The sequence below is a fragment of the Leptosomus discolor genome, chromosome 2, assembly GCF_034619465.1.
Source record: "Leptosomus discolor isolate bLepDis1 chromosome 2, bLepDis1.hap2, whole genome shotgun sequence".
NCBI classification, from domain to species: Eukaryota; Metazoa; Chordata; class Aves; order Leptosomiformes; family Leptosomidae; genus Leptosomus; species Leptosomus discolor.
In genome coordinates, this window is record NC_141392.1 from 48,351,747 (window position 1) to 48,363,961 (window position 12,215).

The following is a 12,215-nucleotide window of genomic DNA, read 5'->3' on the forward strand; positions in this document are numbered from 1 at the left end:
AGGAGGCTGGCAGTGCGTGTCTCCCGAAAAGTATGATACAGAGGCTCAGCCTTGTGAGTTTCCTTTGTCGTTTCCACCTCCTCCTTTGAGTTGAGGTATAGAGGGTTTGGAGCAGTAGTTTCACAGGGACGAGGGGTGGGGTGAGGGGGAAGATAGCTGAGATGAAGTCCTCTACTCTGACACACACCTGCTGATGGCTCATTGAAATCTCCACTTCGGGTGAGAGTGAGGTACCTGGTTGAAGGACGGGGTGCTCCCCCCTGTCTTGTGGGTGTTTTCAGGAAGCAGTCTGTGGTGTCATCTGCCTTATCGCTTATGTGTGTCTCGAAACCTTGAGTCTGGTATGTTATTCTAGGGAGTCCTGATTGCTTTATGGCACTCTCCTGGGACTCACAAGCTATTTAAAGGTCAATTCTGCCCAGTTTGTGCTGCAATGCTGCTGGAAATGTTCACCGTGGTAGAAACGTTGACTGTGTAAAATGGATGAGTCTGGTGTTTGCTTTTTAAACAGCAAGGAGGACAGCACCCTGACAAACATGTGCCGCGGGTAGCTCCCTACGCTGGCAGGAGTGTGGCACTGATGCTGTCACCTTCTTGACAGGTGCGTGGGATGAAGGGAGCCTGACGCCTGCCCGGAGAGGAGACCCCGGACCCTGCGGAGCTGCCCACCATGAGCAGGGCACTGCTGGCAGGCAGGATGCAGCCGGAGAGCCGGAGCGTCTGTGTCTTCCTGCCCACCCGGGAGCAGCTCAGCCTAGCCGTCGGGGTGAGTGGACAGGAGGTTGCTGTCACAGCTTCAGTTCAGTTTTGTTAGCTCCCATTGTTCTCCCAAAAGCCTGGTACCGGTCTGCTGACCGAAAGCCTGTTAGCCAGCTTAAGGTAACTGCTGCTCCATTTTTCTAATTGGGCAGCTTCCACTCATTTGCAGAGTTCCTTTAAAGTCCCAGTTGTGTTTTTGGACAGGGGGTCCCCTCTGCTCTTTTTCTGTTGTTATTTCTTTTTTATTCTCTTTGAATGTTTTTGCTGCTGATTATACTCTGGCAATTTTTAAGAAATTGAACCCAAAGTGCCTTGATGACTTAGCAAGCATGCCCAACACGTGACCATTTGCTCTGGTGTTTTAGCTATTTCTGGTTTTGATAGTCTGTAGATACCTTCAAAGACTGAGGTAGAGTAAACAGCCATTGAGGGTGGGATTTTTTTTTTTTTCACTCCTTTGGGTACTTGTACACACAAAAACTAGAGGTAAGTCACTTCATTTCTTTGATCACCGCTTCAAATGCCTAAGTGTGTGAGCCAGGTCAGCTGGCAGCCCAGCGTGGCGCAATGTCCACCGTGGCATGGTGTCTCTTTGTGCAAGGCCGGCTGCTTCTTGAACTTGTGGGAAACCGAGCTGACAGAGGCACTTCACGTTCAGACGACAAGCTAGCCTCAAAGATAAGTGCTCTCTTGTAAGCGTGTGTATGCACTCATGTGTGGGCTGGGGAAGTTTTGCTTTGTTTTCGGTGGGTTCCCCCCCACCCCCACCCCGGGATGAGGAGGGGGAGAAGACAGTTGAGGTGAACTGTTATTTTAAGTACTTGATTGCAGCGGTGGCTTTTAAAACTATGCATGCTAATCTTCAAAATACATGTAGGAATTTTCCTACCTACTGTGCTTAAGTGTGGCATCGTTAACTGAAACAGCCACAAGGGCTGGATGGAACAAGGCTTTAACAGCAAAATCTGGGGCACTCTGCTTCTGGGTTACCGGTTCAAACCCAGCCCATCTACCACCCTAGAAGGCTTTTGCAATCTGCTGGCTTTTGTGCAAGCCACAAAATGATGATTTAATTAAGTTCTTGGCGGCAGGTGCACAGGCCTGGGTAATGGTCTGTTGGGGCTGACCCTAAATCTCACTTTTTATAGCTTTTATCAGGGTGGTTAAAGATTGAGATAGCGGAGCCCACCCTGCCGCTCGGAAGGTGCGGACATGCAGGCGGGCAGTGTGCTGGCAGGACTGGTGCCACCACCGCTTCTCGCTGGGCACACAGCTGTTCCTCCTCCGCTGGGTCACACTCCACCATGTTAAGTTTAGGCAGTGCTTAGACTATACAGTAAGTCCTGGATACCTGCAGTTTATCATAGAATCACAGAATCATTTAAATTGGAAAAAGACCTTTGAGGTCATCAAGTCCAACCATAAACCTAACCCTGCCAAGAGCACCACTAAACCAGGTCCTTAAGTGCCACATCTACACTTCTTTTAAATACCTCCAGGGTATTTAATAAGCATAAGAAATAGTCTTTCACATTGAGCGCTGGCAGGGACAGGGGGAAGGTGCCGTGTCCCCCTGTTCCTGCCCGCTGCCCCTCTAAAGAGTCGGGGTGCCTTGAGCATCACCACTTTGTCCTGTGGAGGGGTCCCTGCCACAGCACTCCTCGGTAGCCCTTAAAGACACTTTCACTCCTTGCTTCTGCTGCCTCTTGCTTTGGCAGCTGGGAAGCTGGGAAAATGTGTATGTGGAGATGCCTGCATGTGAAAGGGAATAGCTGCCTGGGCCAAAACATGAGACTTCAACACACAGTTGTGTCCTAATTGCATTGAGAAGGAAACATGACCTGTTACAGCTGGGCAAGTCACCAAAATCAGCTTTTAATTTGGCTTCTGTCTTTACCACAACACCCCTTCAAAACAACAACAAAAATTAAGATTTTGCAGCTGGAGAGATCTGTTCTGTTTTTTTAAAGGATCATGAAGGCAATTTTCTAGTGATGTTGGTAGAACCCAAATTTAATTAGCACAACCACAGATGATACTTTGTGCATTTATTAGAATAATAATGCCACTACTTAAGATTTCCAAAGCCCTTTAACCTCTTCAGTGTGGAATGCAAATACTAAACAAGCTTGCAGCTCAGTGAGGTAGGTAGGAATGGTTATCCTTCCAGCAGAATAAATTATAGATCCTTCCTGTGATAATGCAGGTAATTCCTTTCTCCCCCCTCCCATATAAATTCCAACCTTCCAGATAAGAGTTTACCTATATGTGTTTTATGTGGTCACATGTAGATTGAAGCCTGCTCTTTAAAATGGATTTGTTTTCTGCCCTTCACAAATAGGGCTGTTGAAGAGAGAAGAGCAGGAGCCATTTTAAAGTCTCTTCCCCCATAATCGGGTATCCCTTAACTTTGGTGTCCGCCTTTCTGGATGTATAGATGAATTTGAGGGCATAGTGAGGAGGAAAACGGTCTTTCTGGGACCAACTGTGAACATGAGAAGCAGGGCAGTGGGGAGAACTAGTGGGTGCTGCAGCTCACCAGCTGCCCCAAGGACAGCAAGGTGAAGTGGGAGGTTTCTGCTGGGGAGCACAGAGCAAAGCACTAGGGAGCTTAAGCAGGCTGTGAGTGAGAATGGTCTAACTAGAAATTGTATCAGTTGCTCCAAATATCTTGGAGTAGTATCCTGTTTGTTCAGTTTTATTTATCTGCCAGCATTGTGGCATTTCTCCCTGATTAATTTCAACCTTTTGATCAATATCAACTAGTTTTTATGACTAGGTTTCTGAAAATTTTCTGGGGTGGTAGCAGCTGAATAAAGGAGAGACACCTGTCCTAGCAAAGGTCTGGCTGCCAACAAGGGGAGCAGGGCAGGCAGCCATTCTACCTGTGTTTGGGTAGTTCAGAAGCAGCTACAGCAGATGTTGCTCCTTGCCTAGCCGCTGGACAAAGTGTGGGAACAGAAATTTTTGGAGGGGAGGAAGTCTGTTGAGGTCCTGTGTGTTGGTGAATGGCAAGCATAGGTCTGAAGTCTTTCAGTTGTTCTGTGAGCAGGAGAGCTGATGTTTTAAAGCATATGGACCAAGAAAAATAAGAGATAGATAACCAATACACATGAGTATTTGCACAAAGAATGACCCTGGAGTAGCAGTTACTTTCTGTAAACATGCACTCTTCTGTCGTCAAGTTTGCTGATGACACAAAAGTGGGAGGTGTGGCTGACACACCAGAAGGCTGTGCTGCCATTCAGAGAGACCTGGACAGGCTGGAGAGCTGGGCAGGGAGAAATTTAATAAAATACAAGGAGGGCAAGTGTAGAGTCTTGCATCTGGGAAAGAACAGCCCCATGTACCAGTATCAGTTGGGGACTGAGCTGTTAGAGAGTAGCATAGGGGAAAGTGACCTGGGGGTCCTGGTGGACAGCAGGATGGCCATGAGCCAGCAATGTGCCCTCGTGGCCAGGAAGGCCAATGGCATCCTGGGGTGTGTTAGAAGGGGTGTGGTCAGTAGGTCGAGAGAGGTTCTTCTCCCCCTCTACTCTGCCCTGGTGAGACCACCTGTGGAATATTTGTTCACTTGTGGGCCCCTCAGTTTAAGAAGGACAGGGAACTGCTTGAAAGAGTCCAGCGCAGAGCCACAAAGATGGTTCAGGGGGTGGAACATCTCCCTTCTGATGAAAGGCTGAGGGAGCTGGCTCTCTTTAGCTTGGAGGAGACTGAGGGGTGACCTCACTAATGTTTATAAATATGTAAAGGGCGAGTGTCAGGAGGATGGAGCTGGGCTCTTCTCGGTCATGTCCAATGATAGGAGAAGGGGCAACGGGTGCAAGCTGGAGCATAGGAGGTTCCACATTAACATGAGGAAAAACTTTTTCACTGTGAGGGTGACAGAGCGCTGGAACAGGCTGCCCAGAGAGGCTGTGGAGTCTCCTTCTCTGGAGACATTCAAAACCTGCCCGGACGCATTCCTGTGTGATCTGCTCTAGGTGGTCCTGCTCTGGCAGGGGGGTTGGACTAGGTGATCTTTTGAGGTCCCTTCCAACCGCTAACATTCTGTGATTTACCTTGGACTAAATTTCATGTGTAAAGAAGCCCTGAGCCTGACATGGGGCAAGGCTGAGCATCAGGGAAAGGAATGATTCATGGCGTGTCTGGGATAGAGCTTGGCACAGGAACCACGAGCAAAGGGAGGAAAAGTCAGAGAGAAGCATGCAGATGAAAAATGCAAGGGGAAATGTTGGTCGCTTTGAGCAGAGGAGGGAACAGTGACTGGAAGTGTAATCAGTATTGCATAGCCTTGAAGGCTGTGAGTAAAACTTGATACAGAAGGGAAGTGCCAAAAGGAGAATGGACAAGGTGGTAGCTCACGTACCTGCCGTGCAATAAATCTGATTAAATTGCTGCTTTAGAGCTGAGTGTCACAAAACATTGAAGTGCTCAGTTCCCTAGAACTAAGTATGTTCAAGCAGGTTTTTCTTCCCTTAGGTGTGAAAGCATGGCACTTACTTAACAAAATTCATCTAATCATACAGCTTTTACAAAGAGTCCTGTACTGCCAGTGACTCTTGTATGCACACAACCATTCTGGCTAGAGTTAGGGGTTAGGTTACCTCTTCCTTAGTGAGTCCTTCCCAGGTAGGAGAACATGCTCAAAGCTTGCTTCAGTAAGAAAGGAGGCAGATCCATGCCCAACTTTCCTTTCCAACTGCAAGTTCTTGGTGGCTGAACAAATACTTGTTTTTAGGTGTGAGACTGTAAGGGTGCCATCTCACATGCAGACCCATAATAAGACCCAGATGTGGTTTTGGGTCTTAGCAGAACTGTGCACTACCTCCTCCCCTCTCAAAGTACATACTTGCACATGCATGTGTGCATTGGTGTAGTACAGGTTTCAAAGCTCCTGATTAAATGGTAGTGAGAGGCTGGCTAGTGATGCCTTGTCAAGTAGAAGAAAATGAGTATTTAAATGACCTCCTGTTTCCCATTGTCTGTGTCTAGTGACATGGTACATCCTGGTGCAGGGAGGGGAACACAGCCAGTTTCTGGAGAGTGTGGCACACCTGGACTAAAAGGGTTTGAAAAATTTTATGGTGGTGATTAGTTTGTAGGAGAGTTTGGTAGTCAACTTGTGCCCTGTCATCTTTGCCGCTGTGAAGGTAGCGCTGCACTGTCCCTCTCTCAGGCAGGCTGCTCTGCTGCTAATCTGCATCATCCAGCAGCGATGTAATGCAATTCAGAGGTTCTGGCCTATTTTGCAGCTGCAGCCAGTAGCACCTAAGGCTGAGCTGAGCTTGTCTGTGTTGGTGGTATTCTGCTCTCCCCACCTGCTTTTGCTCAAAACTCCTTCCCCTATGCTTCTGAGGGCTGGGAGGGGTTTGTTTGTATCCATGGTTGTCTTTCTGTGCTCCTGGGGTGATGCGATGGGGCAGGGAGAAGTGAGTCTATAGGTGGGGGGGGGACATTTAGTGGAGGAATTTTCCGATCATAGCATGCACATCCAGGTCTGCCCACGCAGGTAGGCAGAATCATGCTCTTGCTGGAGGAGCCTGTGCTACGAGCAGCCCTGCTAGAACATGGCATTCCTTAGCTGTGCTGCAGTGCCACAGTGCTCTCTTACCCTGTGCTGTGCTTGCAGGGACTAACCCTCCTCTGGTCTTCTGCAGGACAGGTCTCCTGGCAGCTTTGCTTTCCTAGTGCTTCCTCAGGGCATGCACAGCGCTATGGGGACAAGGGTACTGGGAGGTCTGTATGGCATGGAAAGGGCAAGGGCTTATGGGCCGTTGGTGACAGCTTCAGAAGATGAAGATGTTAATTGCTGTGTGACCAGAAGTCAGCAGGGGACAGAACAAGCTCTTCTTTGTGGGCTACAGGGCAACCTCATCTCTAACTCATGAGCTATTTCTGCTCAAACCATGCAGTTTTGGGTTTGTTTGTGTAGTTTTGTTTTCAGTTCTCCTGAATGAAAGTGTTGTTTTTTTTTTTTTTTCTCGTAACCTGTCAAAAAAAATCTGCACGGGAGCAGTATTTTCATTTCTGTAATTACGAACACACTTTTTGTAAGAGCATGTATAAATAGCATGGTCAGTACTGCACAAAACTAGGGCTTCAACAGCACTCCAGATTATTATACAAAGATGCCAATAGCTGGGCAACTTTGAATTCATGTCTTAACTGAGCTGAAACATTTTGCACTGTGAAGGAAGGAGAATGACACTTTGATTGTTACTCTGTGATAATAGCAATAATACTGAAAATAAAGTTTGTTCTGTGGGGGTTTTTGGTTGTGTGTTTTTTGGTGTGTTGGTGGGGTTTTTTTGGTGTGGTGGTTGGTTTTTGTTTTTTGTTTTTTTGGTGTTTTTTTTTTTGCTATGGTACCCAAAAATATATTGGCCAATGTAAAGGAGGAGAATTTCTCCATCCAGGTGTGTGAGCGCTCTGTAATGTTGGATTGGTTGTTTCTTTCAGGTCAAAGCCACTGGACAGGAGCTCTTTCAGCAAGTTTGTGATTTAGTGAAGATTAAAGAGCCTCACTTCTTTGGCCTCAGCATTGTTAAAAGTAAGCAAACTCAACGCACAGAGCAAATGACTTGGCAAACGTCCACAGACCTGCTTGTGTATTTACAGTGTGCACATATATACACAGCGGCCGTGCCTGCGGGGAATTTGATTGTAATAAGGTCACAAAGTATGTAGATTATGCACAGGCTTCTCGGAGCTCTTTTGATCTTTGGTATGTGGGCAGACAAATTGGGAGAAGGGGGGGGTCTTTTGTTCTCCTCCTTTGTTCTTAAGTTCCACCTCTTTGTGGGGTTTTCTTTCTCTCCTGTAGCCGAGTGGCTAGCCAACATATTTGTCACTGAATTCAGAACTGTCAGTAGTTGAACAGGAGGTGAGTTTTAAAAGGACTTTGGGGCTGAAAGTGTTACTTATCTTCTGAAGTCACATGCAAAGAATGTGGCACCAGGAGGAGGAAACTCAAATGGTTTGAGGGGGCTGAATACAGGTGTGGGACACATTAGGTTTTGAAGTATCAGATGGGAAATACGGAACTTCTTAGGCTGTGGGTTGAAGTCCAGTCTGCTTGGTCCTACGCTTAGTATTGACCAGGGAACAGTGTAAGAAGATGCTTTGAAGGAGCAAACTGATAGGAGATATTACATTTCTAGGACGGTGTGTGCATTGGCACCTTCACACAGATCTCTGCAATTAGAAATGGATCTGTTGTCCTCCTTATCCTGCCTCCCCAAATTTCCGAAAGCATGGAAAGGACCTTTCCCTCCAAAATTTTTCTGAAGTGTCTTGTTATTTACTACTGCAACTCTAGATATTGTTTTATTGAAATGACAAGAGACATTTATGAGTCCTTCTAAATAAGATTTCTTTTGCCTCCCCATGAGTATGTGGGATACAATAGTTTCTTTTAAGTTTTTCTCATTTCCTTTCTGCTCTCATTCTCTAAAACTTTTGCTTTTTTTGAGCACGGCTCTCAAACTAAGATGGGTGTAAGCTGTTTATCTCTGTAAGGTTTGGAGAGTCTCCAAGAAATTTCATCAATGTAACTAAACCTGTAGCTAATGAATATATCTGTGCATTTAAACCAGTACAGGTTTGTTTTAAGTGAGGAAGACCTGAATACTCTTAATTTTTTTCATAAATTGACTGTGTTCCTGTGAGTGTGTGGTCCCCTGCCCCCCCCCCCCGCCCCCCCCCCCCTTTTTATAGCACTAGTTTTTGCCTATTCTAATTGCAGAACATCTTGGGTGAAATTGGAGCTAGTGTCCCCCCTGTAAGGCAGGGCAATTTCATTCTGCTTTTGTTTGAATTAGGTGCTTTTCGCCTGTTTTCCTTTTATTTCTTTCATTTTTTCCCCCTTCGTATCTCTCATATTTTCTGTACCCGGCTTTTTCCTTCCCTCCCACCTTTTGCATGGAGCAGTTTCCTTCATCCTGTCAAGCACAGGGGCTCTGGCCTCAAAATACCCTATTGTGGCAGATGCCTTTTAGCTTGTTGGAAATGTGTGTAACTACCCCAACCCAAAAGTATAATAAAGCTGTGCTGACTAGACCTTAAAGTGTATTGGCCATAGCTTTAAACAGAAACAATCTTCTTTCTTCACAAAAGTGTTCTTCCTTTTTAGAGCAGCTAATTTTTCACAAAGCTCTTAGAAAAATGTCAAGGAAAAGAGTTGCAGGAGCCCAGTTGCCTGAATTAACCTCTCCCTTTTTGTTTTGTTTTCCTGACTGTTCCTAGCTCTTGCTTGCTGTAGCTCGGTTTGTAAAGCTGCTTAATTGAAGGCTCCTCGTGCTCACCCTGGCTCCTCCTGACAGCCATCTCCCTTTGCAACCCAGGCAGGTGTCAGGATTTTGGATGAAAAGGAGTTTTATTTTTGTTTGTGCCTCTGTTTAAGAAACTGTTGGGGCCAGACAACAGAAGAGCGCCAGCAGTGAGTTTCTCAGCCTGAATGGCTGCAGCCTACTCTCTCGAGGGAGCAAACCTGGTCTGTTTGCTATTGCTTCCTCTGGTCCCTACCTTTAGTCTATGAAGGTTCAGTAAGCTGCTGACTGGACACCTGTGGGGTGAGTTTTAAGGTTTTCTGTATTTTGTTTTTAAAATAGCTTCAGGTTTGGTACTATAGACCTGTAGCAAAGGAAATCTTTTGTTTTCTGTTTCCCAACTTGATTTTTCCCCCACCTTGCTTTAGCTAACAGACTGGTGGTCATCTCCCTTGCTGCCAGTGATGAGTGAGGTCTTGCTTCTGTTGCAAACATAGCACTGTCCATCTCTGGTATTTGGAAGTAGCCTTTAAGGCATTGTCTGCTTTTCAGAGATTTTTGGCTTCACAGCAAGCTATAATCTCAAGAAAGGGAAGCAGAGTCCGGCCAGGTTGTGGGGAGGCTTGGGTAAGTTTTGCATTGCCCAGTGTTGCCTTGTGGGTACTTAAGTCAACTGCCTTGGCCGGGCAGCAAGTTGGTGTATGTCCCACAGAAGCTGCAAAGGGACAGCGTGGGGCTGGTCTGTGGGGCAAGGGCGGGTTAGATGTTGGAAAAGTAGAGGAAGCCTCTGCATTTCAGACCAAAATGTTCCTCTTTTGCATCACAGTTTTACCTCTGTGCTGCAGCTCTAAGATGTCATTGTTTAAGAAACAACTGCCCTGTTGTAATAAGGGTGTATTTCCCAGTTTCTTAATGTGTATTTATTTTTGGCGGTCTGATGCTGCTGCATGCAGAACAAGGTATTCTAATCCACCTGCATCCATTACCTTGCTGCTAATTTGTCAACAAAACCCTGACTGTCAGCAGTGGCAAGAGAGTGAAAATTAAAGGATTTCTACAGAACTGTAACCAATCACACTGGGTGGATTATCTGGATTAGGAGCCCATTTGACCTGCAGACGTTGTACAGATAGACTAATGCTCAGTAGGTCTCATAGTAAGTATGTGTGTGAGGGGGAGAGGTTGGGCTCCTTAATCATAAACAGAAGTTTAACCCGTAAGTGTGGCAAAAATGAAAACAGCACCACAAAGCACTGTGCAAACTGCAAACCATGAATGCTGTGAGACCTAAGCTCTAGGTCTTGGAGCCTATGCCTTCCAGCATTCGTTGCTTAAATTAGTTGCTTTCACTTCTGGCTGTTACATGTGCTGAGGGCAAGCTTCAGGGTTTAAGGTACCAGTAATGGTGGCAGAACAGATTTTTTTCATCCCTTTTGCTCTTGAGCTTTTTTATTCTCAAGACAGAAACCCCTTCAGCCAACTGTATTGGGGGGAAGAAAGCTTGCATCTATAAGAATTTGATCCCTTTGAAAATTAAGTTCAGGAGTGTATATTAATGGGAAGCCATACCGGCACAAAGCTTGGGACATGTTGCTCTTCTAGTTTTGTCACAGATCATCAAGCAGGCTGTGCCTTGTGTCCTGCTGCTGCTGAAGTGCATTTTTTTTCTTGTAGTTTGCTCAGTGGAAGACCCTGCAACCCTGCCAGGTTCAGGCTGGCTCCATAGGCTTCAGCAGCTGGGTCTTATATTGCAGCTCCTCCTGCAGGGTCAACCTTATCTCATGCCCTGCGGGAGGTTTCCCCTCTTGTTATCAGCAAGTGTATGCAGTGACACAGTTCAGTCTTCTAAACTAAACCTGATTGTCGGCAGACAAAGAACAGCCAAGCCTCCTTTGTTGTTATAACCTGGATCCCTTCAATCCTCAATCTTGAGCTTCTCCTTTCTAGAAGCAAACCTTGCTTGACCCAAGCAGATGGAAGCTTTTGACTGGGAAGGAGCAAGCCTGCAGCTCCTACACCCTGCCACTGTCTCTCTGTGTCCTCTTACCAGTTTGTCAGGCTGGCTTTATGACAAAGCCAAATCCCTTTGCTTCAGCTCCCCTGCCTCAAGGATCATCATTCAGTTATTACAGCTATGGCTCTTCACCTCGCCAGACCCATGCCTCCCAGTCCTCCTTACTTGTGTGCTTAGCCAGGGAGTTTGGTGGTTAACTCTGCCAAGACCACTCTGTCTCTTGTGTCTGTGTATCCTCCAGTACCAAAGTTCATGGACAGAATATGCTACCATGTTATTTTTGTGTTATGTGGGTATCTATTATAACAAAGGGTCTCTTAAGAAGACAGGTGGCTCCTTTGGAGAAATTCTCCAAAATGCCCTCAGATGATTTCTACACCCCAGTCCTTCCCCACTATCCCTGTTTCTGCCTCTCCTCCCTCAAATACCTGCTTGGATAGTTGCATTTCTTTTATGAATTGATTCTATATCCTAACCCAAGAAGATACAGCTGTATTATAACTCCAACAAGGGTTAAACGCAAGGCAAGGAAAACATGGCCAGAAATGTGCCATGTAGAGGGAACTGCAGGAGTTCAGAAAAGTGTATAACGCTCCTTGGAAGTACTTGTATGATCTCTTCCTAGGAAGACGTTTTTTGTCTGCACCTGTTGTCAGTTGTTTCTCTTTCAGGATCATTACAACATCCAGCCAAGTGCTGTCCTGCCTGAGGATTGCAAAGGGTTTGTTTGCTCCTGGATCAGCAGTGCTGGAAATGGTTCTGCAGCTATTCTTGTGCAGAAGGATCCCCTGTGAATACTGCCAAAGGTCCAAAGCGTTTTGTCTGGGCATGCCTTCTTGCTAACTGTAAGATACCAACTTAAAATTCCTGCAGTACCTGCCCATCATCAGGAATGACTGTGCCTTTATTTCAGTCTTCAGACCTCAGCAGTTCCTAACAGCCACTTGACCTTGGGCTTCTTGATATTGCCTCCTTTCACTCTTCCCTCCGTATACCTTCTGTCCATCCCAGGTAAAGCAACCTTAGCCAGGACGTTCCTTGCTTTATTCCCAGCCTGTGTTGTGGTTCTTTTCTTCACTTGGGATATGTGTACTTCCCAGCTAAAGCTAAAAACTCAAGGTTCTTCTAGACCCCTTAGTAAACTGATCAACCACGGACTGAAAAGTGGACAA

At 46.2% G+C, this 12,215-nt stretch overlaps 1 protein-coding gene across 1 annotated transcript in view; it reads left to right on the forward strand.

Moving 5' to 3' along the window:
- Positions 1–670: 670 nt before the first annotated feature.
- FRMD1 (FERM domain containing 1) overlaps positions 671–12,215 on the forward strand; it is a 31,141-nt gene continuing 19,596 nt past the window's right edge. Inside the window, exons 1-2 of the mRNA XM_009954062.2 lie at positions 671–766; positions 7,222–7,312. Coding sequence (XP_009952364.1) covers positions 671–766; positions 7,222–7,312 — 187 coding nt within the window. The remainder of the gene's footprint in view (positions 767–7,221; positions 7,313–12,215) is intronic.